Below are 25,482 nucleotides of genomic sequence, written 5' to 3'. Positions count from 1 at the left end.
GTGGAAGCGTGATAATATATAATATATATAACGCCCTATAAGTTCGGACACTTTTTAGCGCGGACCCGACGTCCATATAATTCAAATTCAAATTCAAATTCAAAATAATCTTTATTTCATAGGTAAGCATTATTACACTTCAAATCGTCACAATGGTTAAACTCTACCGCTCATTCGTAAGGCAGATTCCCCTGAGAAGAATGAGCAAGAAACTTTTCTAACTTATTTTTTTTTTTAAACTATTTTTTTTTATTTGAAACATCAGAGATCGAGACTACCTCCATGAGCTAAACGGGTTACTACCACCACAATTGTAAGTCAATTGGTCAATGTCTCGACACGACTGATTCGTTGATTGTTTCTACGAAACATTCGTCGAAACAATCGACGATAGTGTAAACGCGGTGTTAGAAATTGTTTTCTATCTCTTTTTGAGAAAATAGAGCAATATTATTTATTGAAACAAAAAAAAAAATAGTGATGTGATGAAGTACAATTTATTTAATATTCGAATATTTATTCGAAAGGTATTTTAATACATATAAAGTTTCCAGGTCTGCCGGAATTAAATGCATTTAAAGAGGACATCAAACTATTAACACTTTGGACTTTTAACTGCCTTTATCTATTTTTTGTTCGTTTGTCACATTTGAAATTTTTTAGTATCGTTGGAATTGATAATAATCATCAATTAAATTGTGGACATATAAATGACAGCGCCACTTTTAACTTTTGACACATGTGTTGTTGTCAATATTCCACTTAAGTTCACTATTTTTTTTTATGCAAGTGTGATAATTGGATGTGAAATAAGTGCATGAGTAAGGAGCTAAAATGCCAAGTTTGTATTATTTTTGTTTAAAGTTTATGGGACAGAATTTTTTGGTTGCTATACATTGATTAGTTAGCGTCTACAGAGTGCATGATCAATGATTACCCCATTTGAGTGTTGTCCGAGAATTTACAATAACCTTTTTTTGTATACATTTTAATGAAAATGCATTGTATAAATATTTACGAAAATGATATGGATACATGCCATGAAATATCGAGAGTTTATATTTACCATGGATTGTAGAGTGTATACTTTTCTCATAAAAGAATTTACAACTTAAAAAAAACTCGTATCTTTTGACTCGTGCTCGAAATATCGCTCACGACGTGATCGCACGAGTGGCGATGCGAGGCGCGACGCGAATAGCAAACTGACCGTTTACACATGCGTGTATCGCATCGCCACTCGCAGGAATGTGAGAACGCGTTTCAACCACTCGACACGAATGTTACGTCGATTGTTTCGTCGAAACATTCATGTATAGCCAGCACTATAGTGTAAACGCGTTGTTACACATTCGTTATCAGTGCTGCCAAATTGTGTGGAATTACCCCAATTGCGGGGAATTTTTACTTGATTGGGGATTGTGTGGGTATTGGCAACGTGATTTGTTATATAAAATCCCAATGAAATTTAATTTATTAATTTGCATTTTATTTTTATTATAAGAATTGTGTAAAGTAATGAGATTTATGCTTAAATCATTACATTTCATTTTGATGATAGTAATGAATATTTTCGAATACAATTTTTTCACAGTCGAATAATTCCAATGCGGTAATACTCGATTGACAATTCGAAAGAATTATTCTTCTATACCAGGCTGAAATTGACACTTCTAATTGTCATAACGTGATTGTTTTGGTTTTGGTTAGCAATTTGAGATTGGTTATACAAAAAACCAATAAAAATAATGAAATAAACTTGAATAAATTGTGAAGTGGCCGTGAATAGTTTCGACAAATTATTTAGCACAATATTAAAAGTGAACTTGTGCGAATAATTGATTAAAATGGCTAATATTATATTATTACATTTGCCTTTGTTAATGTCTGTGTGTTTAACTTCGGGAAGTTTATTAAAAAGGGATGAAATTGTTTTTCATTACAATAATACGTGAGTAAAAAATTATTTTCTTGTATCCGTTTTTTAAAATATGTTGTTCCAATTCAATTATTTTGCCCGAATTTTGCGGTTGTAATTTGCGATTTTGCCTTTATCATACACATTGGGTTGTTATTGAAGGGTAGGGGTCTAACTTAATTCTAATGCTCTCAATATGATGTCACGTAATTTTTATTAATGAATCGTGACCCCACTGTGAGGATACGTCGTCTTCAAATTGGTGGGGTAGTTAAGTAAAGAAATATCACTAGCATAGAAAAAAAGAGGTTTATATTTTTTCCTCGTATTAATGTTATGTCTGTGACTATTTTTCATAAACAATTACTATTCTTTGTAACAGTTTAGTAGCAATGAAGCTGCTTGTGATAGAGTTTGTCCAGGGACCTTACGTATTTCTGCCGCCAAGCGGTATTGTCAGCATACTGTGTTCCGGTTTTGAAGGGTAAAGGTGCTGGTGAAATAACAGGCACATGGTACTTGTCAACTTATGTCTCAGGGCAACAGGTGCAGTGGCAGTGCCCCTCAGATCTTTGCGATTTAAAGCTTTGAGTGGCACTGTAACTGTTATGCACAGGCATGGAGCTTACCATAATATTAACCTTAGAGCTAAGTCCAAACTCATGGGTACCACGATTTCGTTTAACCAAGGTAAACAACTCTTTTATGGGGAACTGTATATGTTTTTACAATAAGGTTCCGGAGCATATATTAAGTTTATCATTTCCTAAGTTTAAAAACTACATTAAAAATATTTTGATTGAAAAATCATATTACAAAATTGAAGACTATGTGTTAGATAAAGATGTATGGAAAGACGACATGGCTCCAGAATCCACACAAATTTGATTCAAAGTGTATTCCGTAGCATTTAAGTTTATTTGAAAAGAGCAATCCCTAGAGTTTCTTGCTCGTTCTTCTCAGGGAGGTCAGCATAGTGAACGAGCAGTAGCTTAAATGTGACGATTTCAAGTGTAAATTTACTTTACCTATGGAATAAATAATCTTTGACTTTTACTTGACTTTGACTTACCATCAGGCACACGACTTGTTCGTTCTGTTACAGTGATGCTAGTGTAAGAATGTTAATCTCTTTAAACTTATGTCTCAAATTAGACTTGTCAACAAATTTGTTTTTGTGAAACCTAATGACGGGACAAACAAGTCGTGCGCCTGAGTTAAGTGATGCACCTGTCCATAGCAGTTTCAATGCCACTAAGAGCTTTAAATCGCAAAGATCTGAGTGACACTGCCACTGCACCTGTCACCTTGAGACAGTGACTCTCAGAACTTTGCAATTTAAAGCTCAGAATGTCACTGTGACTATTATGGGTTGCGTATCACTTACTACCAGGGTCGTGGTTTTGATTCATATCTCTGTGTGGCAATCAAAATCAAGCTGCAGGTGCACAACTTGTTGGTCCTCTCACTTGATATCATAAATAAAAAATGAAAAAAAATGTTAGTTACACGGCAAAATATAAAATAAAGTATATAATACAATATTTCTACAATTTCATAGGGAAGTATTATATACATTCTATCAGTATTAAAAGTTGAACTGTTTATTTAGTTGGTGTTTATTTATTTATTTATTTGATGCACAAAACAGTTTACATTTAATGGTATTCCAATAAATGTTACAATTTATGGTTTTAATCTAGGATGTAAACCTAACATATGTACATACAGCATGATTATTCAGCTCGTAAAAATTAAAAAGTAAGCATACAGTTTCTTCATAAAAATAAATAATATACAAAAGTGAACCGTGACCATGGGACCTGTAAAGGGCCCGAAATTTTGTTTTGTTTAAAAAAATACATATACGCGATTTAAATCGGGTTAAAATGTTCCATTTCCTAAATATACAAAAGTAAATATACTTAAAAACTAGTGAAAATAAAAATACAAAAGATGACTAATGGGAAGACGAGGCGAAACGGTTTTGAATACTGCTACGAAATCTGTAGATGTTGTTGTCAAAAACATCAATGAGAGCTCCAGATTCCGATATTAATAATTCATTATACATTCGGCACATGAGTATTGCTTTTGTATACATACAGTACAAATGTAACAGGGATTTGGCCTAATATTAAAGTTAATGTGGGTTAAAAGATTAGGAGAAATGAATTTATTATGTATTAATTTATGCAAATTGGAGGATGTCACTACAAAAATCAAAACGCTAAAGTGGAAGTGAACTGGACACATGTACAGGGAAAAAATAGAAAAGTGGACCAGGAAGGTAGCAGAATGGCTACCAAGAGAAAACGCCAAGAGGAAAAGAGGTCCCTTTAAAAGACGGTCTGACGACTTTAAAAAATAGCTGGACCTCTATGGACTAGGCTAACAAGTGACAGAGCCAGATGGATAGAGCTGGGGGAGACCTATGCGTCTTCAGGATGCGCTGATGATGATGATGATGCGATGATGATGAGTTTAAGTAATTTATGAATATAATTGTCAACATAATTGAATGTCAGTATAGTATAGGTCAATTTAAAAAAATGTATGCAAATAAATGTCTTGTAGTTTACATCAGAAGTGAAGATGTCTTAAACTTTGGTATTAGTGAATTGGTTGTGTTAGAAAAACAAAATACGTCGACAAAGCCAGGCTGAAAATCAGGACTGTGTGGCATACAGCCGTCAGGCTTAAACTGAGCTTGTTCCTTCCACGCACAGTTGTTGTTCCGACGATATTGTTATGTGTTCTGTTTTGTACTATCATATTGGTAAATAAATGGTTTAGGTAAATAATCTCTTAGGAAATGAAACTATTTTTCCGGATTTAAATCGTGTATATTTGTTTTTTCAAACAAACCGACGATTCGGGCCCTTTACAGGTCCCATGGTCACGGTTGACTGAGGTGGTACAGCCTTCAACCAGTTATGTCTAATATTGATGCAAACCACCTTGTTTTTTCACTATAGTTACAATAGTTATTAATGAAATACCTTATTTTTAATTTTACAAAGAAAACATTCCAATTTACGCCACATTAAGTTTTACAAATTATTTTATTGAATGAATTTTTATTAAGTTCAATTTATTATTAATTATTAATAGAAATTAGAATAAACTAAAACATATTAATTAGTACTGCAGTCTTATGTCTGTTTGGGATTTTTCATAAGAGGAAATACTGGATCCCAAACTGGTGGTACGGAGAAACCATCTTCCCTGTTGAAATTAGGATGTTTTTTAGTTTCAATGGCCTCTCGCAGCATCCTGGGTAGATAACGGACTTCTTTTGCAAGGTCCTGGGGTTTGTCAAACTTCATTGAATGTGTAGGTTTATCCATGACATGCTTGCAGACTGCAGACTTGTTTACGCGACGGTGTTTGACATCAGCTATATGTTCTTTGACGCGGGTACAAATACTTCGCTTTGTTTGTCCAATATAAGAGAGACCGCAGTCACAGTCAAGCTTGTAAACTCCTGCACCCTGTAAGGGAATGTTACATTTCACGAGTCTCAGGAACTGAGAAATCTTCCTCAGGGGCTTGAAATAGGTCTTGATAGATGCACGCCTGAGGACTCTTCCGATCTTGTCTGTAACACCTCTCACGTAAGGTAAGATGGCAGGTCTTCGCTCGACTGTTGGTGGTTTCACACGGGGCTTGCGGCATTGGCATGAAATCTTCAACTTATTCGCATGTAGGATTTGCTTTATATGCTGAAGTTCCGCTGCCAGATGATTACTGTCGCAGATACCATGTGCTTTCTGAAACAAAGATTTGCCCACGGTACCTAACTGGCTAAATAATCTCTGCTAATACAATTTCCAGTTATGGAGTATGTAAACCGATAATAACTGATAATTTTGATAAAGAAACTGATATATGATTTAATTCTGAAATTGTAAGATAAAGTATGACAAATATTAATAATATTTAACTCACAGTTTGTTATAGTTATTAATGCAAAGATCGAACACTTATAAAAAATTCCTTCGATCCGGACGGATTCGAATTGACGTCTCCTAACAAACTGTACCAGATGCTATGCCAACTAAGACACGGAACGGACCAGCGGACCTCGCGAATTGTTCTATGTGCTTGTTGTCGGATCTTTATATTTGGTTTTCAACGACTTTATTATATGAGAAATCTAAGAAAGTATAATAAAATTTATTGTCTCGTTCAGTGTTTTCTAAAAATCTAATTTAAACAAATACTAAAAAAGTAAATTTGAGACAAAAGACAGAGGCTCAGCTTATGCTGACACGGTGATGACACCGCGCAGCGTAGTTTTTCAGCCTCTCCCTAATCTCTGTGGTCTTGAGTGGGAAACATGTCGACAATGTCATGTAGCTTTAGCTTTAAAAACGAACTAAAATTAAAACTATCTCTTATCAAAATGCGACGACGCGCGTTTATGGCCGCAAACTTTTGAGGTCGGTATTGTTAATAAAATAGTTAGAATTATTTTAAATCCAAGTGTAGAATCTGTCATACACAGAAAACAAGCCTCACAAAGATTTCTCAATGTTTGTTGCTTATAATATATTGTTTACCAAAGCCATTGTGTGTGTGAGTAAAGTTATTATTATTAATAATAATGTTTCAGATGACCACACTTATAACTTGGTGTCAAACTAGAGAAGAGTCGAAATTAAGAAAACTATAATTATCTGTTTTATCCGGAAAAAAAGGAAAATGTCAAAATCAAATATGAAAATGCCATATTCCTATGGCATTTTCATTGTATTTAAGTGATAATAGCTTACTTTTATCATAATAACATTGACGTAAAAAAGTTTTTTTTTACAACGTCACATAACGGGATGGATAAGTTGTTTGCCTGGTGGTTAGCCACACCCTTAGGGCGCGTTCCCATTATGTCGTAACGTTTTATTTATCGTTGGACGACTGGCGCGTCTAGCCTGTTCCCATATCACGACCATCTGTCGTGACTGTGTCGTGGACGTTTATTTTATCGTTGAACGACTGTCGTGTCTACCTGTTCTCACTAGACCGTGACGACAGTCGCCTTGTCATTTGCGATTATGCTGCGATTATCTGTCATCACAGTTTTATCGTGACTTTTTATTTATCGTCGTAACGTCAAAAAAGTCATGAACTACAGTTAATCGTGTTTTTCTATGTGTGAACAACTTCATTTAAATAATACAAACCACGACACTTACTGCACGTCTTTCTGTCGCCACGATATAATTGCCCTTACCGATAATTGTTGCAGCTGAGCTTTGCCGCCTGTCACTCTGAAACATATTTTAAGTAATATAAATGATTCAAATGCTACTGTGTTGCCCCTGTATCTTTCCGATCACGACACGGCACAATTACTAAGTTTTCCTGTACAGCACATGCCTCCAAAATTAAAATTCTTCTTTACCTACAAAAGAGATTTTTCTTTGCAAAATATTAGAAAATTCGGAGAATATTTGAATGCACTTTCATGGTCTACAGTATTTATAGAGCCAGATCTTAATGTAGCGTTTAATGAATTTCATGAATTTTACTTTTCCGAAGATTCGAATCAAAATACATATCAACGATAAGAGACAGAAATGGATAAGTCATGGATTACGGAAAAGTGCTAAAACTAAACGTAAATTACGTTGCCAGTATTGTGCTAACAATACGGAAAACAATAAATATAAATATCTAAACTATTCCAAAATTTTAGGAAGAAGTATTTACAGATCAAAGAAAAACGCTACACAAAGTTTATAAATAACAGTACCCATAATTGTAAAGCGACATTGTCGCTTATTAAGCCCGAAATTAGTAATATGAGATATGACGCTAATATCAACGACATTACAATTAACAATACTAATATTACTAACCCAGTTGACATCGCTAATGCTTTCAATGACTTTTTTACTGAAGAAAGAAATGGCTTGACTCAATCAGATAATAATCTTATTACTAAAATGCTCGGTAACTCAATGTTTTTATCACCTATAACAGAAGATGAAGTAAAGCGGGAAGTGACGTCATTAAAGAACACTAACTCTAAAGGTTATGATGAAATTGGCACGAAAATAGTACAAGCCAGTATTAATGAAATAATTGTCGTGTTTATTTAATTTATCATTTACTTCGTGAACTTTCCTTGAAGCATTGAAATATTCAATTATAAAACCGTACTACCATCATTATGTATATACAAAATTTGTATCTTTGTACGAAAACACAAATATTTGTTTAAGAAAGCCTGTGATGTGAATACTAGACTCAGCAGAAACCCGAATAGACGTGTACTTTACTTTATTCCTATGACTGCTAAATACAGTAAAAGTTGTTTGAAAATGTGTGACATACATATATTGTGTTGACATATATAATAAAATACCACTTGAGATTAAACTATTATACTTAAGTTTATTTAAAACAAAGCTGTACAAGTGGTTAAATAAAAATAATTTTTATGACCTAAACGAAATATTTGACAGGAAATGAGATGTAAGATTTTATCTTGAAGATTATCATTCTTGACCAAATTAATTTGTAACTTGACATGTTTGTGACAGTTTTGTAGTCTGATTGACATTATATAACTAGACATGTGCATGCTATTTAATATATGCGAAACATGTTTGTACTGGCACTGCCACTTGTAACATCTTCTGTTATACCATGTTTTAAGCAAATCTATTTATTTATTTGCAAACAATGTAGGTACAAAAATTACATAGGTAATAAGTACATACATACCCCATATATTAAAATTGTAAAAATAAAAATAATAGCAAAAAATAATTATAATAACATTTAGGAACTAATACATATAGGATCTTGAAATTATCATTAATAAACTTTAGATCATAGTATTACATAGACTTAAAATTACTTATCTGAAATAGGCAAAATAGGCGCCTTGACGTCGAGTTGCGGACACCAGCCCGTTGCACCAAGTACCAAGTACTTATCTGAAGCTGGACTCTTTTAGCTTATAGGAGAGTTCATGAAGTCTCCCACATTGTAATAACATTTACTTAACAAGAGAGACCTCAACTTGGTTTTAAACACGTTGTCACTATCTACTTTCTTGAGGATGTCTGGTATTTTGTTATAAATTAGTATGCATCTATATAGCGGGCTATCTCTAAACATTTCCAATCTTGGAGTTGGTAATACGAGCTTTGCGTTTCGACGTGTGCTTTCTACGAATTCAAAAAGATCCAAATGTTGTCTTACAAACATGGCAGTTTCCAAAATGTATATAGACGGGAGAGTTAAAATTTTTTCTTTTATAAAATGTGGCCTGCATGTATCTCTCGGGCGTATATTGTTTATGATGCGTAGACATTTCTTTTGGATGATAAAAATATATAAGAAACGAATTATTATTATTATTATTAAACATAAAGTTGATAAGTCCCATCTACCTGTAGTTTCACCAGAACCCTTACCCTTCAAAACCGGAATGCAGTAATGGTCTCTTGCACGATGAGCTCTACCGCTAGTAATGTACATAATTTGATTCACAATTTTATGTTCAATGTTGTGATGTATATAATTTATTTTCCATTATTTATTGGTGTCAGGGAGATGTACAAATAGACCAGGGGGTCGATTCAGAACCTGACGATAACTCAGTTGTCGACCGATGCGATTTGATATCGTACGATTTCTTTTAATTTTTATTCAGAACCCCCGAATCGAATGTCAAAGTATCGTATTCCAAAGCGAATCGAAATGACGTCACACCCGTACGATTATTCGAACTTAAGGCTACAAACGTTATTCAAAACACTTATCGAATGGAAGTTACCGAACGCCTTATTATTTACAAAGTAAGAATGTAATATGGAAATCTCTTATTTTTTCAAATAAAGTCTGGACTTTGTTCAATTTTTTTAAGTTCAATTAATTTAATTTAATTTTTATTGAATTGATATTCAATTATTTTTTATGAAATTACTCCACTAGTTTGTTATAATTATTAATACAAAGATCGAACACTCAGAAAAAACACTCAGAAAAAATTCCTTCGATCCGGTCGGATTCGAACCGACGTCTTCTTGCATACCGTGCCAGACGCTATACCAACTAAGCCACGGAACGAACCAACGGACCTCACGAATTTTTCTATGTGCTTGCGTCGTGTCTTTGTACTTGGTCTTTCAACGACTTTTTAGTTCAATAATTTATTTTAATGCAAGACTAATGCATTCCTATATTTTAGACCTTAAAAGTCTTAAAAATGTATATAAAACGATTTTCATTTATTTCACCGACTAACTTCGTAAACGCTGTTGGATAACGATATCGTATACGAATCCGCATCGAACGTTTAAGTCCAATGTTCTGAGAAGCTCGGAAAGCGCTCTTAGATTCGAGAACGATATTCAATCGAACGATTCGATTAAAATATCGAAGAGTTCTGAATCGGGGTCCAGTTGCGTTGGTTTGAATGGACCTTAACTCATTATCCTTTAGAAGTAAACAAGACAATAATAATTTCAAGCCAATGGTATCAGAGCTACGACTTTAATGAATCATTTTTTATTTATTTTTATTGCACTCAATAATGATAAATGTTTTATACTTTCAGATATAAATACAATGAACCATATACAGTGAAAGTAAATAAAAACATTGAATATATTATGGAATTTGGAGGGGTAAGTAACAATTAATATACATGTGCCACGGCTGTGAGGCACGGAGGGAATGTACAATCAAAGGCACATCAAACTATTTGTTCGAATATCGCCTTCAGTGCAACGGAACAAGATTCGTCAATGTGTAGCTCGATGTGCTGTTGTCTGTACTTCAGTTATCATAATCCATATTTTTAGTGAAATTGAGTTTTCGACATATCTATGATTTGCGAAACAAGATGTACAATCCACTCTAATCGGTTTTTTTATACCTTATTTAGTTTCAGTTTTATTGTTAAGCTAGTAAATTACATTTTTTTAGATGACAGTAAACCATCGATTACCAGAAATAGAGACGAAATGTTATTTAATTTGTTTGAAAACTCGAGTTAATCGAGTTACATAACTCGACTCGCCCATCGCTAACCATAATAATAATAATAACGCCCACACTCAACATTGAACCGCACTAGGGAAAACCCTGTGTCGCGGGTGCCATGGACACACACATAGACAACTACAAATTACACCCAAACTCACGAGAGAAATAAATGTAGGTCATACAAATATTTCTCCGGGAATCGAACCTGGAACCTCTGCGTGGCAGTCCGGCATGGTAACCGTTCGGCCACGGAGGCAGCTAACTATAGGTGCCAATATCTGGAAAGTTACCGAAATTCAAATACGTTAGTAACGATAAGGCGTCCATGACACCCGCGATACAAGGTTTCCCTAGTGCGGGGCTGAGTGTTTAATTTTTACAAAAATGCGATTTTTGATATTGTGTATTTTTCCAGGACGGCATGGATGCGTACGACACGCCAGCCCGCGTGACGGTAGCTAGCAATTTCGCCAATCGCACCTACCCATTGTTCGTCACAGCGAGGCAGCAGAAAGGTGCACCTATCTTTTTATTTATTTATTAATTTCTTTAACTTAAACAGTAACAATGTTTCATTTCGGAATTGAGGGAGTTAATTTAGATAAACTAAAAAATAATGTGGACATTCCTTTCTGCAAACTCGGGACTTTTCGGAACTGATTATATTTGCATATGCGTATTATTGAAATTTGAGCACGTTGTTGGCAACTAATTATTATTTCCTATTAAGTATTTGCTATAAATTATTGTCTCAAAAAATAATATTATAGCTGTGTTTCCATAAGCACTTACGTATTTAAATATTTTAAAAATATACATGAGGCAACCTATAGTTTGGAAGATTTAGAAAAAAAAACAGTAAAAAATATGGGTATGTCCATACTAAGAAAACGTTAATACTTTAAATAAATTAATGCCCGGTATGTTCTACAATTCCTACTAGAAATCCCCACTATGTCATCGACTCAGATAATTTGTCAATGACATGACACTGACTGGTTAGCGAGTACAACGCCAGTGAAGATTTGTAGAACAAAATTAAATCAAACTTTAGGATAGTAGCTTTAGAGCTCCTTGTGAAAGAGTTCGTCCAGGGAAGTACTAGTTAAGTTACTTAAATACAAGTTAACTTATGTCTCAAGGCGACGAGCGCAGTGGCAGTGCCCCTCAAATCGTTGCAAGTTTAAAGCTCTGAGTGGCACTGTAACTGTTAACTGTTATGGACAGGCGTGTAGCTTACCATTCGAATTAACGGTTCGAATCCGGCCGCCATCTTTGTATTAATAATTATAACAACTTAGCGGAGTAATTTCACAAAAAAATAATTGAATATCAATTCAATACAAATATAAGGGTAGAGTCGCAATTCGACTGTTTTTTTGTGTGTGTGTGTTACGTGATAACTAAATAAATAAATAATAAATAAATAACGCACACACTTAACATAGCCCCGCACTAGGGAAACCCTGTGTCGCGGGTGCCATGGACACACACATAGACAACCACAAATTACACCCAAACTCACGATAGAAATAAATGTAGGCCATACAAATTTTTCTCCCGGCCCGGGAATCGAACCTGGGACCTCTGCGTCGCAGTCGAAGGCAGTTAAAGGCAGTTTATAGATGAGATAACTTTGGATGTCGGTTTTTTTTATAAAAAACGCTTTTTGTTATGAATATATAAATAAGAAATATTGCAAATTATTACGTAATTTCAGGTGTATTCTCATGGCAATTACCAATGTTGGTACAAACGCCAGTCTCCCTGGAGCAGTTTAGCAACATATCCCGCACTCTATGCCCTCACAACAACCTCTTCTCGGAAGACCAAGACACCTGTGGTGAGGCATCTTTGATTTAAGTTTCGCATGTTTATTGTACGATAATTTCCTATAGGGCTGTGTTACATGGCTGTTGATAACGGAAATCCCGGTGCTGTTGTCTGAAATTCAAGCTTCGGTGTCATTCGTGGTTTTTACGAGACAAACGTTTTGTTATTAGCTAGAGACCCCAAATACTAGCGTCTTTCGAGCATCAGCGTCTTGTCAACGCACGCACAACGACACAAACATTCGCGCGGCGGTGACACACACTCCACATACACCCGCACAAGGGAAACCCTGTGTCACACACACTTAGACAACCACAATAGTCCACACAAATATTTCTCCCGGCCCGGGAACACAGAAAACAGATTTGTATGAGTGTTGCAACTCCTATAACATAATATATAAAATAACAATTTTATTAAATGTAAACAATGTACGAAAAAAAAAAAGAAAATATAATGAAGGTATAACGCAATTAATACGAGTATTAACAAAAAGTTATGATAGTCACCGATTTACCGCCGCATCAGAACGCGCGCTGCAAGGAAAACAGCAGCTGGATTTTGATTGCCAGGTTCATCTTCTCGCTCAGAAACTCATCTGATTTCGAGACTACCCGATCCGTTCTATTCGGATTTGACTCAAAATCAGGACGCAGTTCTACTCTTAGTGCTATACGCGCTCAAACTGTCAAATAAGTAATACTCGATGAAATCAAAACACAATGTCAAGTTGAAAGGGTTGTAACCCTAACTAGCCGTGAACAGGTTCACGGCAATGAAACGGGAAACTTCCGGTCCATAAAAATTTATTAAAAGAAGTAAAGTTAAAAGAAAGGGCTGTAACAATAAAAAGGTAAATGTAAAAAAACAGGTACATAATACAAAACACTCCCTACACTTTATGATTAAGGCACTTACCCCTAAATGGGCCGAGTAACTGAATTACAGATCCTATATCTGTAATTCAGTTACAGCCTTCATGTACCTATGTACATGAAGGCTGTAGACTGTTGTAAATTGTTACACATGATTTAGCTTATATAATGACGATTATAAACGTAGTAAAGAACCAAAATTAGCGATTATACGCAATGGAATTTGAAACAGCTCCGACTGCTGTGGCGGTCGAGCAGGTAGTGACCGTGGTACGAAAACAAAATGAGAAAGCGAAGGAAGATGGAACAATTCAAATTTAAAATTTAAATACAAGTAAAATAAAAAATGGTAACATACAAGCGGCGAGAGGCGATACAAAAAGGTAAGATGACGGTCTAAGGAGGTCACACCGTCACAATATTAAGCTTAATTCGCGTCGTACATCTTTTAATTTGGTCGGTTACTTACGTATTACACAGTGATTGTTTCTGACGGCGCTGGCGTTGTGTCGCCGTCGCGCGGACGTCGTGTCAACGCTATGTGTACGTTGGCAAGACACTGACGCTCGAATGGGACACCCTCGTCTCTTACAAGTTTCTTATCATTAGGACTATTTTCTCAGGAATTTCGGTCTCCAAAAATTCGAGAATTTTCGGCTTTTATGAGATTCGAGACAGATGTTTTTTTAGTCTCGTGAAAACGGAACCTTTTGAGACTTAAGTCCATTAATTAGACAGTATTAATACAATCAACATTCATTTTTTATTCTGTTCACGTGGACATCAGTGTTGCCAGATGGCTACATTTCTTACATCGTTGGATTTTTCTCGAGCATACTTACTTTTTATATTTAAGATTTAGGCGTATATACAGCTAGAATTTTTAATTAAAAAAACGAACTTTTAAAATGTAACTGTTTCAGCAAAAATGTAACTTTACGAACAACGAAATGTAATTTACAGTTTTATTGTTAAAAGTGTCACGGTTTGCTAGAAGACATTGCTTCGAATCCAGCCGGATCTTTGTATTAATAATTTTACATTCGATTTTTATTATCATACTGTGATAACAGTGTAAGAATGTTTATTTCTTTAAACTTCGTTCTCAAAGACGTTCTGGGGCCTAGATTGTAAATTGCCCTAACTGTACGTTTTAGCAGGATAAATATTCTATTAATATCGACGACGTTATTCAAGAATGTAATGACATAAGTCACGTTTACATTATTGTTGTCAGACCTACATGTAAATATTATATTTACAAGGAAAACCCTCTATAATTCAAATGAACAATGTTACTGCGCTACTTTAATTGAATATTGACCGTATATCTAAATGATTAAGGTACACTCCAATTGCAATTGCAAATTGATGAGCGTTAAAATTAATATGCCCTTGCAATGAAATAGGTTAATGAAGCAAACCTCAATTTCCGTAATACCCGAATAGCTCCGAAGCTTGGGCTTTAGTAATTAATACTATCTATACACATCTCCGCTATCCTTATCATAAACAACGTAATCGACAGCGAAATTGTGTTAATAACATATCTGCCCGCGTAGCATGCCGCCGCGATAAAACTATTACATTCACATTTCACTGTCAAATTCGAATGATAAAACCGCCACTTTAAAATCTTATCACAACATGGCGAGCACCGTGATGGCACATATTTGTCGCATCGCAAGGGCATCGATCAATGGCTGCAAAAGAATATTGTAGTGCAAAAGTCATTTTTAATACAGTTCAATACATGAGTGAAATTAGAAATACATAAATAATTAATAATTTCATGTAAAATGTGTAAAAACTGATACTATAAAAACCCGGCATTTTTTGTTTCGTCGTTTTTGCGGCGATGATTAAACGACAAAGATAGCTATGTACGCACTTTCATATCGTTTACCAAATAAACAAAAGAACGAGTAACTCTAATCGATTCAGTATTCGCAATAAAAATAATAATGGCAACACAGCTTTCTCAACTGAAATAAGTATGTCACGGAGAGGTTTATCACACATTGCATGTGATATACTGCCATGCTCCAGCTACTGGAATCAGCGAGACGAGTCTGCAACCCTGTGAGCGGTTTTTTTTTCTATCTTATTAGTTTTATTGTTAAGCAAAAGAAGCGCAATTGACAATTTTCAAAGAAAAAATAATAATTTAGGTGTTAATATAGCGAAAGTTACCAAGATGCAATTGCGTTGTTTATGACAAGGAGGGAGACTGATCCAAACGCAGGAAGCGCGGCAAATACTGATTTCAGTGTCGAGATTATACTACTAACTACTTTTATTAAGTGGCCAATATTGCCCAATTACCTTCTTTTGGTTTTCTACATTTTAAATGGCTTTTGGCTTTTTAAAGAAATCCTCTCCACCAACATGCATTCGTTTGTAGTAACAAGTTCTGTCAATTTATTTATCAAAACCACAAACAGTTTATGAGTCAACAAACAGTTAAAAAATTGAACCCGCACTCAAACTGCGCTCGGCTTCTGCCGGCGCTGGCCCGACTCTTCGCCTCCCGCGCTTCGAACCACAAGATGATGGAATTAGGGAACTTCATCCCGTATTAAAATCTCAATCCCGCAAGCCTTCGGATCGAGGTCATCAATCAACCAAAAAAAAAATATTATAAATTTAGTTAAGTTTCTTCTTTTAATTGCATCTTGTTTCTTGTCTCGCCATGAAGAATACTGACTTAATGTTCAGTCTAGAGACAAAATCATGAGTTCCAGGATAAAATTGTTTGATTGCCTTTACAGGCATGAGGCCAGGAAGAATAAATTACTTATTGACCGATGTCTACGGAACTGCACAAAAAAATAGAATTAGAAGAAAATGGGCAATTTTCTTCAAATAAAACTTCTTTTTTCAATCTTCAAATCCCGCGAATCCCGCAGGTGTTATCCAGCAAAATTGGTGCATGATTCGCCTCATCTTTCGAATACAATAGGACATAAAAGTAAGCCATCTCGCTAATGCACGTGGCATCTGTATAATGCAAACAACTAGTTTAAACACATTTACGCATTGGCACTTAATTCTAAACTTGATCATCTTTATGCGAATTTTGTTCAATGAGTAAGAAAAGACACGGCAGTCAGTTTAAAAAAAAAACGACCTAATGATTAAAAAATAATTTAAAAGTTCACAAAAACCGTTTCGCCCATCCATGACAGGTATGATGGACCAAGATCATTAAGTCCGTGTACGTTTTAAGTAAAAGAACTGATAATGAGTTTAAACGATAAACCGTTCCAAGAAATAACATTCATCGGTGCAAATAATATTTCTTGAACTATAACAGACAACTTTGGGGGTACAAGTCAAACTTAACAACCGGCTTGTAGCTTTGATTATTGCTCGACTCTCATAGAGTTATCATCATCACGATCTCAGCCCGTTAACACCCACTGCTGGGTATAGGCCTCCTCTTTTACTTGCCAGCTCAATGGGTTCTGTGCGAGTCTCATCCACAGTCTTCCGGCCGGTGGTTGGCCTCGAGGACGTCTCGTTCCTACCGGGTACCACTTAGTGACCGCCTTGGTCCATCGGTCGTCGTACCGCCTAGCAACGTGTCCTGCCCATCTCCATTTTAGGCTCGCGATCCCCATACCGACGTCTACGACTTACATCGAGTATATAACCAGAAATAGAGACGAAATGTCATTTAATTTGTTTGAAAACTATCCTGCCAAACCTTTACAGTAACAACTGCACTTCGATTGGCTAGCCCGAATTCGATGTCGTCTATTGTTTCACTTCAAATCGATCACTTTAATTTGAGCTTTGCCATAATGGACGAAAATTGAAAAATTACGTGTTTATTTGCCGTTCAAAGGGTATGTTTTGCTGTTTTTCCCACGCCACCGAATGGAATACCTTTCCATAGTTAGAGATATTATCTTTATTACAATAAATACAGAATATTTTTGGAATATACGGAGTCGTACACACAGGTCAGTTGTTGGCGCTGTGCTATTTCAGCTTTCTAATTTGTGATTTCAGTGCAAACGAGAGTTGATATTTAAAAGTGATATAAGGTCCACTCACCTGATGGTTTCGTCTCTATTTCTGGTTATATACTCAAGGACGATTTACGACTCACGGAGTCACAAAATCTTATTTCGCTCAAAGTGTTGGAAGTTATGTATGCTGGTGGAGAGACGCCTATATATTTAATAGTTCCGTATATGTGTTGTATGACGCATGATTTTGTTTGTTTTCTGTTCACGCCTCCTTTTAGTGAGTGGAACCTGGACTAGGGTCTACTGCGGACCCCTAATACGTAAATACTTTTAGCAATAATCATGTTTTTTAATTCGATGGAATAATGTGCGAGCACTCCAATTGTCTGATCTCATACTAGGGACTTTCTTATAACTATGACTAGCAGAGCAACCAGAACCAATTTAGAAAAGTTAATATCATTCTAATTGCAGTAGCTCTACTGCTTTCTTGTGAAAGTGTTCGTCCAGAGAAGTACTGCCACCTTACCTATGTCTGCTGCCAAGCAGTAATGTCAGCATTACTGTGTTCCAGTTTTGAAATTACAGGCACATGGGACTTGTCAACTTTGCGATTTAAAGCCCTGAGTGGCACTGCAACTGTTATGGACAGGCGTATGTAGCTTACCATCGTCACTTGATGTTATAAACAAAACGCATATTGATCCTACCGCGAATGCATTCGAGATCCTCAATTAATTACAGTCGATTAGCAAGTACTAGGGAATGCAAATCCAGATTATAATTTAAATTCGGATTTCAAAAATTTTTGTTTTTCAAGAAAGGTTTTCAAATAATCTGGTATTTTTAGATTTTTTTTCGGAAACTATTTGAATTTAGCTTCACGTTTTACTTGATAAAAAAATACACGTTTTTAATCTAATCTTCGGTATGAATATAATCTTCTTCGATCACGAAACATTACAATTCCGGAAACCAGTTTTTTAAAGTAGGAAAAAATTGACAAACATTGTCATTAATGGCTTACATTCAATATTTCAAAATTGTATAACGTAGAAGAAATACAAGAACTGAAAAAGTTTCAAAGACACCTCTTCGTGACTGTCAGTATTCGTATTGTGATCAAAATTCTATTTGCGGAAGCGTGATAAAATTGTTTAAAAAAAACGGATTTGATTTTGAAATCCGAATTTCAAAATCTATGAAAAATCCTAGTAAATCCGGATTTTTTGAATTATGGGTTGTCCGGATTGCATTTACTAGCAAATACAAATTCCAGATAGATAGATCATAGTGATTTGCTGGCTGATATTGCATGGCCTAGGATATTGCAAGTACCTACCAGAGCATAAATAATTTGGTCTGGGAATGCTAAAACACCGAGAATATTATCGGATCTAATTTAGATGTAGCGTTTTCTAATTGATTCATCCGGCAATGGAACACGGGACCTCTTCATGTGAATGTCCCACTGAAGCTGCCTCTAGCTTTTATTAAAGAAATATATGTAGACGACCAACGTGGTCGAGTGGCTTGTACATCGGTTTTCATGTACCTCTAAGGTCCGGGGTACGATCCCCGGCCAGGTCAGTGTAGAAAACTAACTTTTCTATATTGTCTCGGGTCTGGGAGTTTGTGGTACCATTGTTGTTTCCGATTTCCATAATACAAGAGCTTTAGTTACTTATTTTGAGATCAGAGCAACGCATGGATGTTGTCTAATATTTATTTTATTAATATTTATACGTAGTTGTAACTCAAAACAATCTTCCATCGAATTAAAAACAGAAAATATTTTAACAAGTAATTACTTGTCGATTCTGTTTCTTACAAAATAAGGTATATAGCTCATTCGCGTCAAAGACAGCAGTGCGAAATTCAAACAGACCAATAATAAGGCGTTATAGAGTAAAATAATGTATTTTTTAAATTAATTTACTCACTGAATACCTATAGCAAGCACCTTGCACATTTTTGTGAAATAAACTTTATTTCACGATCGTTTTAAACTCTAATCTCGACCATTAATAAGATCAATTATAAGTGCACCTTCAAATTAGATGCTTATAGACGCCTACTGTTTATATAATATCTAGAAGCGCAGTCGCAGCGCCACTGTTGTGACACATGCGCGCCACTTTTGCCAACAATTAGGGCGCCTTCAAATTAGAAACGCTGCAGTGACGCGTTTGTGGGCAGCCGCGTCATTACTAATTTTTAAACAATATTATTAAAAGCGCAGCGCCACTTTGTAGACTAGATCATCATCACGTAGTGCCTCTCCACTACTGGAAGCTGGCCGTCAGCTTGGAGAACTCTTCCCTGTCCTGAGCCAAGCGAAACAGATGTTCTACGCTGGCAATATTGGTCCATTCCCGGATGTTGCGCAACCACGACTTTTACCTTCTTCCAGTACGTCGTCTACCCTCGATCTTGCATCATTATCAGTTGAAGAAGTCGGTACTTTTCATGCCGTAGAATGTGTCCAAGATACGCAACTTTCCTTTTCTTGACGGTCTGCAAGAGTTCTCGATCCCTCCCAATGCGCTGAAGAACTGTTTCATTGTGAACTTTCTGGGCCCAGCTAATGCGTGGTAACCTACGGTAACACCACATGTCGAAGGCCTAGATAAGGTAGACTAGATATTGTATGACAATTAGTAGTAGCGCTCTAATTTGATGACACCCTTAGACCTCAAATTTGCAACAGTGGAGCGTTTGCGCGTACTATGTATCTTGTGTTGAATGTAACCAACACAAGACATATGTTTGCGTGTAATATACACGCAAACCTTGAACGCCCCATTGAACGTGTAGCGCATCAGCACCAGCGCTCACGCCAGTACGCGCCGCCAAGACGCTGGCTATATCGCCAGTGAGTAGCCGCGCATCAGAGTGCAGTAAAGTGTATCACGACAGCGCCACCGCGACGTAGGTGGCGCTATCGTCACTACTATGTAAACGCACTAAACTACCTACAAGTTAAGAGACCAAAAAATGTACAATAGTAGATCTGATCTGAAAAGAAATTTATGACTTCTGTTCCTGACTACTATTTAATTACATCAAGCAAGCAACACCTAAAAACGCTCCAAGGTTTGGAATTTGCGCCGCTGTAGTGCTTCTACAAGCGTTTCAAAGCTCTCTTACTGTAGGGCTCTCCCTTCAAATCGTGAACAATATGTACTGACCCTTAACTACTTCACTTTATAATTATTACTAATTACACAATCTACTAAAAATAACCTGAAGTATTTTCATCATTCTTGTGTCCGTTTCAACGTTATCACCTTAACATTCCTTTTCATTATGAATTTGTCAAAAAAATACACTTTACTTAGTGATGGTTCGATATTTCATTGGCATAACAATAGATAGGTGCTTAGGAATCACTCACACTTTAGAATTCGTCTAATTGGTCAGTTACAATTAACCACTCAACGCGCATGAACTATGAAATTGATAGTTGCGAATTGTTCAACCTATCTCTTTTTTTCCACAGACATATCACCCTTAAACATTCCAATAATACATCTAACGTCCTCCTCACCTGAATCAATCCAGGTGACAATACTAGTCGAGACCGTGGAAGACTTTTACATACAACTAGACTCGGTGACGAACCTGACGAGCACGCCTAGCCAGCCGAAATACTATTTCTATCCATTCGATCAAAAGAATAACATAAATTTGAATACGCAGAGTCTAAAGAGGAAGTATAGGTGCAACCAGAAATTAAACAAGGAGGAACAGCAGGAATTGGACAGGTAAGTCTAGGAAAATTCATAACAGAACATATGTATTAACTATATGTAACGGATAACTCAAGTATTTAAGTCTAATCCTGCATATGACTTCAATAAAAATGAAGCAAACAAGGGTCTAACTGTCATGGCAAAATACGCTCTATTTGTTTAGCCTTTATGTTTTAACTTAAATGAGCGTCCCGGACACGCAGGCGAGACTGACTTATTGACTGGAAATAAGCCCATTATAAAACACATTAATAATTTATTAATGTATACTTCATACTTTTTCAATAGAAATAAGGTACTAATTTCATTCAGCTGTACCACAGAGGTGAAAGCAGTAACGTGCCACTCTGGGTTCTGCCTCCAATACAATTAACTTTTTACGAAGGATGTTTTGCAATTGGCTGCTAAATTCTCTTACTCCGTGTAAATTAAATAATTTAAGTAGCTGGTCTAAGGACCCCCATCTGCCGCCCGCTAACGCGGTTAACTGACAAAATGTTTTTTTGAGATATCATAAAAAAACGTAACCCAGTTTTAGAATATTGAAATTGTTTAATGATATTTCAGTTGTGCATCGTTAGGGTAAGTTCCGATAAGTCGAACACATTAACTAATTGTAACTGTGTTTAAAAGAGAATTTTGTGCTCTATTTTTTGCTATTTAATACGGATATTTGACCATTTGGACTTAGCCGCCCTTTAGTTAGTGGACGGCAGCCATGTGGGCACGGGCATACTTCCGCCAGAAGAACGTGCTGTAGCAAAGAATCTGCGTTAATACACGGTCATCGAGTATATAACCAGAAATAGAGACGAAATGTCATTTAATTTGTTTGAAAATTATTCTGCCATATCATTGACTTACAAATAAATGGACGACGGGTCTAATACAAAAACCACGAAAAAAATATCCCAAGTTAACCTATTCGAAATTTAAATTGTAATCTCATCGCAGTATCGCGCTGTCAGTAGAACAAATGAAGACTGTCGCGCTCTGTATACGATTTTAGCGCCTTACAAGTGCGGACACTTTTTAGAGCGGACCCAACGTCCATATAATTGTAAGTCAATGTGCCATATCATTACTGTGACAACTGCGCTCTGATTGGCTAGCCCGAGTTCGAAACAATTGACGGGTGTGGTCAATGGATGTCGTCAACTGTTCCACTGCAAATCGACCAGTTAACTTGAGCTTTGCTATAATGGACGAACATTGCAAAATTACATATTTAATATTTAATTACCGATGAAATGTGATTCCATTTGTTTTGTAATTAGATGTTTTGCTGTTTTTCCCACACCACCGAATAGAACAGCACGGCATTGTTAGAGATATTATCTTTATTACAATAAACACAGAATATTTTTTGGAATATACGGAGACGTACACACAGGTCAGTTGTTGGCCTGTCTATATTTCAGTGCAAACGGGAGTTGATATTTATAAGAGCTGTATCGCTAATGTGTTACCAGGAATACATGGGCCTTATTTCATCTCTATATTATATACTCGATGTACACGGTGAATTGGAAGAATACGATTCACAAAACATCTCCCCAGTCTGCGCACTACGTCCGATTTGTATCATTTGCGAACCCGAGAAATGACGGTCCGAAATGTCACAGGGATCGTTTTATCTCTAGGTGTACAAGCGATATTCGTATTTTGTCAAATTCGTGTCGGACTTAGTGCACAAGCGCCATCCGAAGTGGGTCCGAGTTTTCTAGATTTGTATAATCTCGGATTCGGAACGCAGATGCAGAGCGCAAACTCGCTAAGGGCGTCAATGTGGGCACGGGCACACTTCCGCCTGAATGGCGTGCTATAGAGATGGGTGATAAATAACGTCACGATGAAAAAATCACGATAATCCGCCGTCAAACAGTATCACCGTGACTCGTTCCGAAGGAACGACGTTCCAGAGTCACATAGGTGTTCCTCTGTTCCAATAGCTATCCCCGTCACTCACATCACGACATACGTATTTGATACAATGCGCGATCTCCGTTCCGTGGTGACTGAGCGCGCCACTCGTTGTAGTTCTCTTCAAATCGGGCCATTTCGGCGATGGGAGTGAGTGAGATAGGATGACTTTCTTTGCTCACTCACAAGGGTCGTAGGTTACTACAAGAAAGGGCGGATGAAAAAAATCTGCAGCAGTTACTATAAACCTATTTATTAACAAAATAAAATATTTTTGTATATTTATTTTATTATAGGAAGAGTTGGTATTTTATATTTATGTATAATCTACTTTGTGTATTCTACTAGAAATATAATTACATTACACTTTATTGCTATTTTTAACAATCCAAAGATTCGCATTAAATAAGTAACGAACAAAATTAAATTAAATACAAAATCAACTTTTTGAATGGAATTGAAACTTATTACAAAGGGAGTAAAAACTTAAATCATTCTATAAAAAACGGCTATAAGTATTAGAAAGAAGCCGCTGGCAAAAACCGTATATCGTGATGTAAGTTATAGGCGTGACAAGGTCACGGAAGTAACAGTCGTGACAAAATCACGATGATTTATCTCTGTGATTTTTTTGGAACCGGAACGACAGTCACGGCGACGGAAATGTAACGCTATTACCCATGTCTAGCGTGCTATGGCACAGAATATTTCGCCAGTCTTATACTACTTTTGCTAACAACTTGCTTGCGTGTTTTAGAGTACAAACTACGCCATCTATTGGTAGCGTTGGGTACTAAATCCGTACTAATGGCGTTACACTTGTATATTTTAAAAAATGTATTTATTATTCTTTCAGTTACTTCGTCCGCAGCAACTTAGAGATTCGTAATTACGGATGGTTCTCAAAACCGAAGAGCGTGATCGTCATGATCGAGTCAGATGACGACATCTGCGCTGTTGTCTCCATACAGAATTTTTCTGTAAGTTTACACATGAGTAGGGCTGTTTTTAACTGTCTCGAAACTTCCTAAAATCCTAATTCTTCCTCTTTAGAGTAGGTTGTATCTACTGCAAATGGCTTTGATTGATTCCACACAACAGTGAAACCGTTGAATCAATCGCTTTGTAACTAATAGTAAAATTGAGGGTATACACTGATTTCTATACGGTGTGTAAAACACGATGCCTAAAAAATTTCACGAAAGAAAATAAACACAAACTTACCTCGAAATTTTACAAGAAAAACACGCGCTGTATTCAATATAATCTTTACATATACCCATTGACTTACAAATAAATGGACGACGGGTCTAATACAAAAACCACGAAAAAAATGTCCCAAGTCAACCTATTTAAACGTAGTGACATGTAAAGGAATATGAAAAAGCTAAAACGTTGAATTTAAATTGTAATGTCATTGCAGTACTATCTAATTTTGCTTGCTTCGCTGTCAGTCGAACAAACGAAGACTAAAGCGTGAATGACGCTCTGTATACGATTTTAACGCCCTATAAGTTCGGACACTTTTTAGCGCGGACCCGACGTCCATATAATTTCAAGTGAATGCATATACCAATTATTTTTTTATATTAACTGAACTAAATAGAACACTATATACATTTTTGAAATGACTTTAATTCGTGTGTAAAAAAAAAAAAATTCTGAAATAAAGCCAGCGTCCGTTCCGCTCGACCCAAGCAAAATGAACCACATTAGTACGGGAAAAACTTGAATTCGAGCTGAGACAGTATCGACTCTTAAACCCTAGTACATCTCGTTGATATAAAAAAAATGTGTATTTGATATGTAACTATATCGATCTATACAGATTTGTATTTAAGAAATTTTTTAATACACTTGCTCAAAACGTGATATTTTTCGTACTAGTTCTTTTTACTTTTCCATTTTTTTTTTAAATTTACCGTTGTTTCAAGTCTTAAACATAGAACTAAAGAGGTTGTATGTTTATTTAATATTTATGTACTTTGTGATGTAAGTCATTCGTCATTAAAACTTATATTTACTTACAAACACCATAGTTGTTTAAATTGCATAGGTGTGTTATAAAACAACGGGTTATATTTAAAAATACCAAAATATTTTCCATAAAGATGACTGATTGCGTATTAACAACGACGGGAGGTGAGTATTAAGCAAGACACCTAAATATACTGTTTTATTTTACTTTCAAT

At 35.9% G+C, this 25,482-nt stretch overlaps 1 protein-coding gene across 1 annotated transcript in view; it reads left to right on the top strand.

Annotated features, from left to right (window-relative positions):
* Window positions 1-1,787: 1,787 nt before the first annotated feature.
* The window catches only part of LOC113232187 (SID1 transmembrane family member 1-like), a 46,218-nt gene continuing 22,523 nt past the window's right edge, over window positions 1,788-25,482 (top strand). The window contains exons 1-6 of the mRNA XM_026466829.1: window positions 1,788-1,951; window positions 10,497-10,566; window positions 11,343-11,442; window positions 12,648-12,770; window positions 21,115-21,379; window positions 24,147-24,270. Coding sequence (XP_026322614.1) covers window positions 1,848-1,951; window positions 10,497-10,566; window positions 11,343-11,442; window positions 12,648-12,770; window positions 21,115-21,379; window positions 24,147-24,270 — 786 coding nt within the window. The 5' untranslated portion in view covers window positions 1,788-1,847. The remainder of the gene's footprint in view (window positions 1,952-10,496; window positions 10,567-11,342; window positions 11,443-12,647; window positions 12,771-21,114; window positions 21,380-24,146; window positions 24,271-25,482) is intronic.

The sequence above is a fragment of the Hyposmocoma kahamanoa genome, unplaced genomic scaffold (genome assembly GCF_003589595.1).
Source record: "Hyposmocoma kahamanoa isolate Upper Pololo Valley unplaced genomic scaffold, ASM358959v1 67, whole genome shotgun sequence".
Classification (NCBI taxonomy): Eukaryota; Metazoa; Arthropoda; class Insecta; order Lepidoptera; family Cosmopterigidae; genus Hyposmocoma; species Hyposmocoma kahamanoa.
The sequence above is the reverse complement of the archived record's forward strand: the minus strand, read 5'-3'. Positions and strand labels throughout refer to the sequence as shown.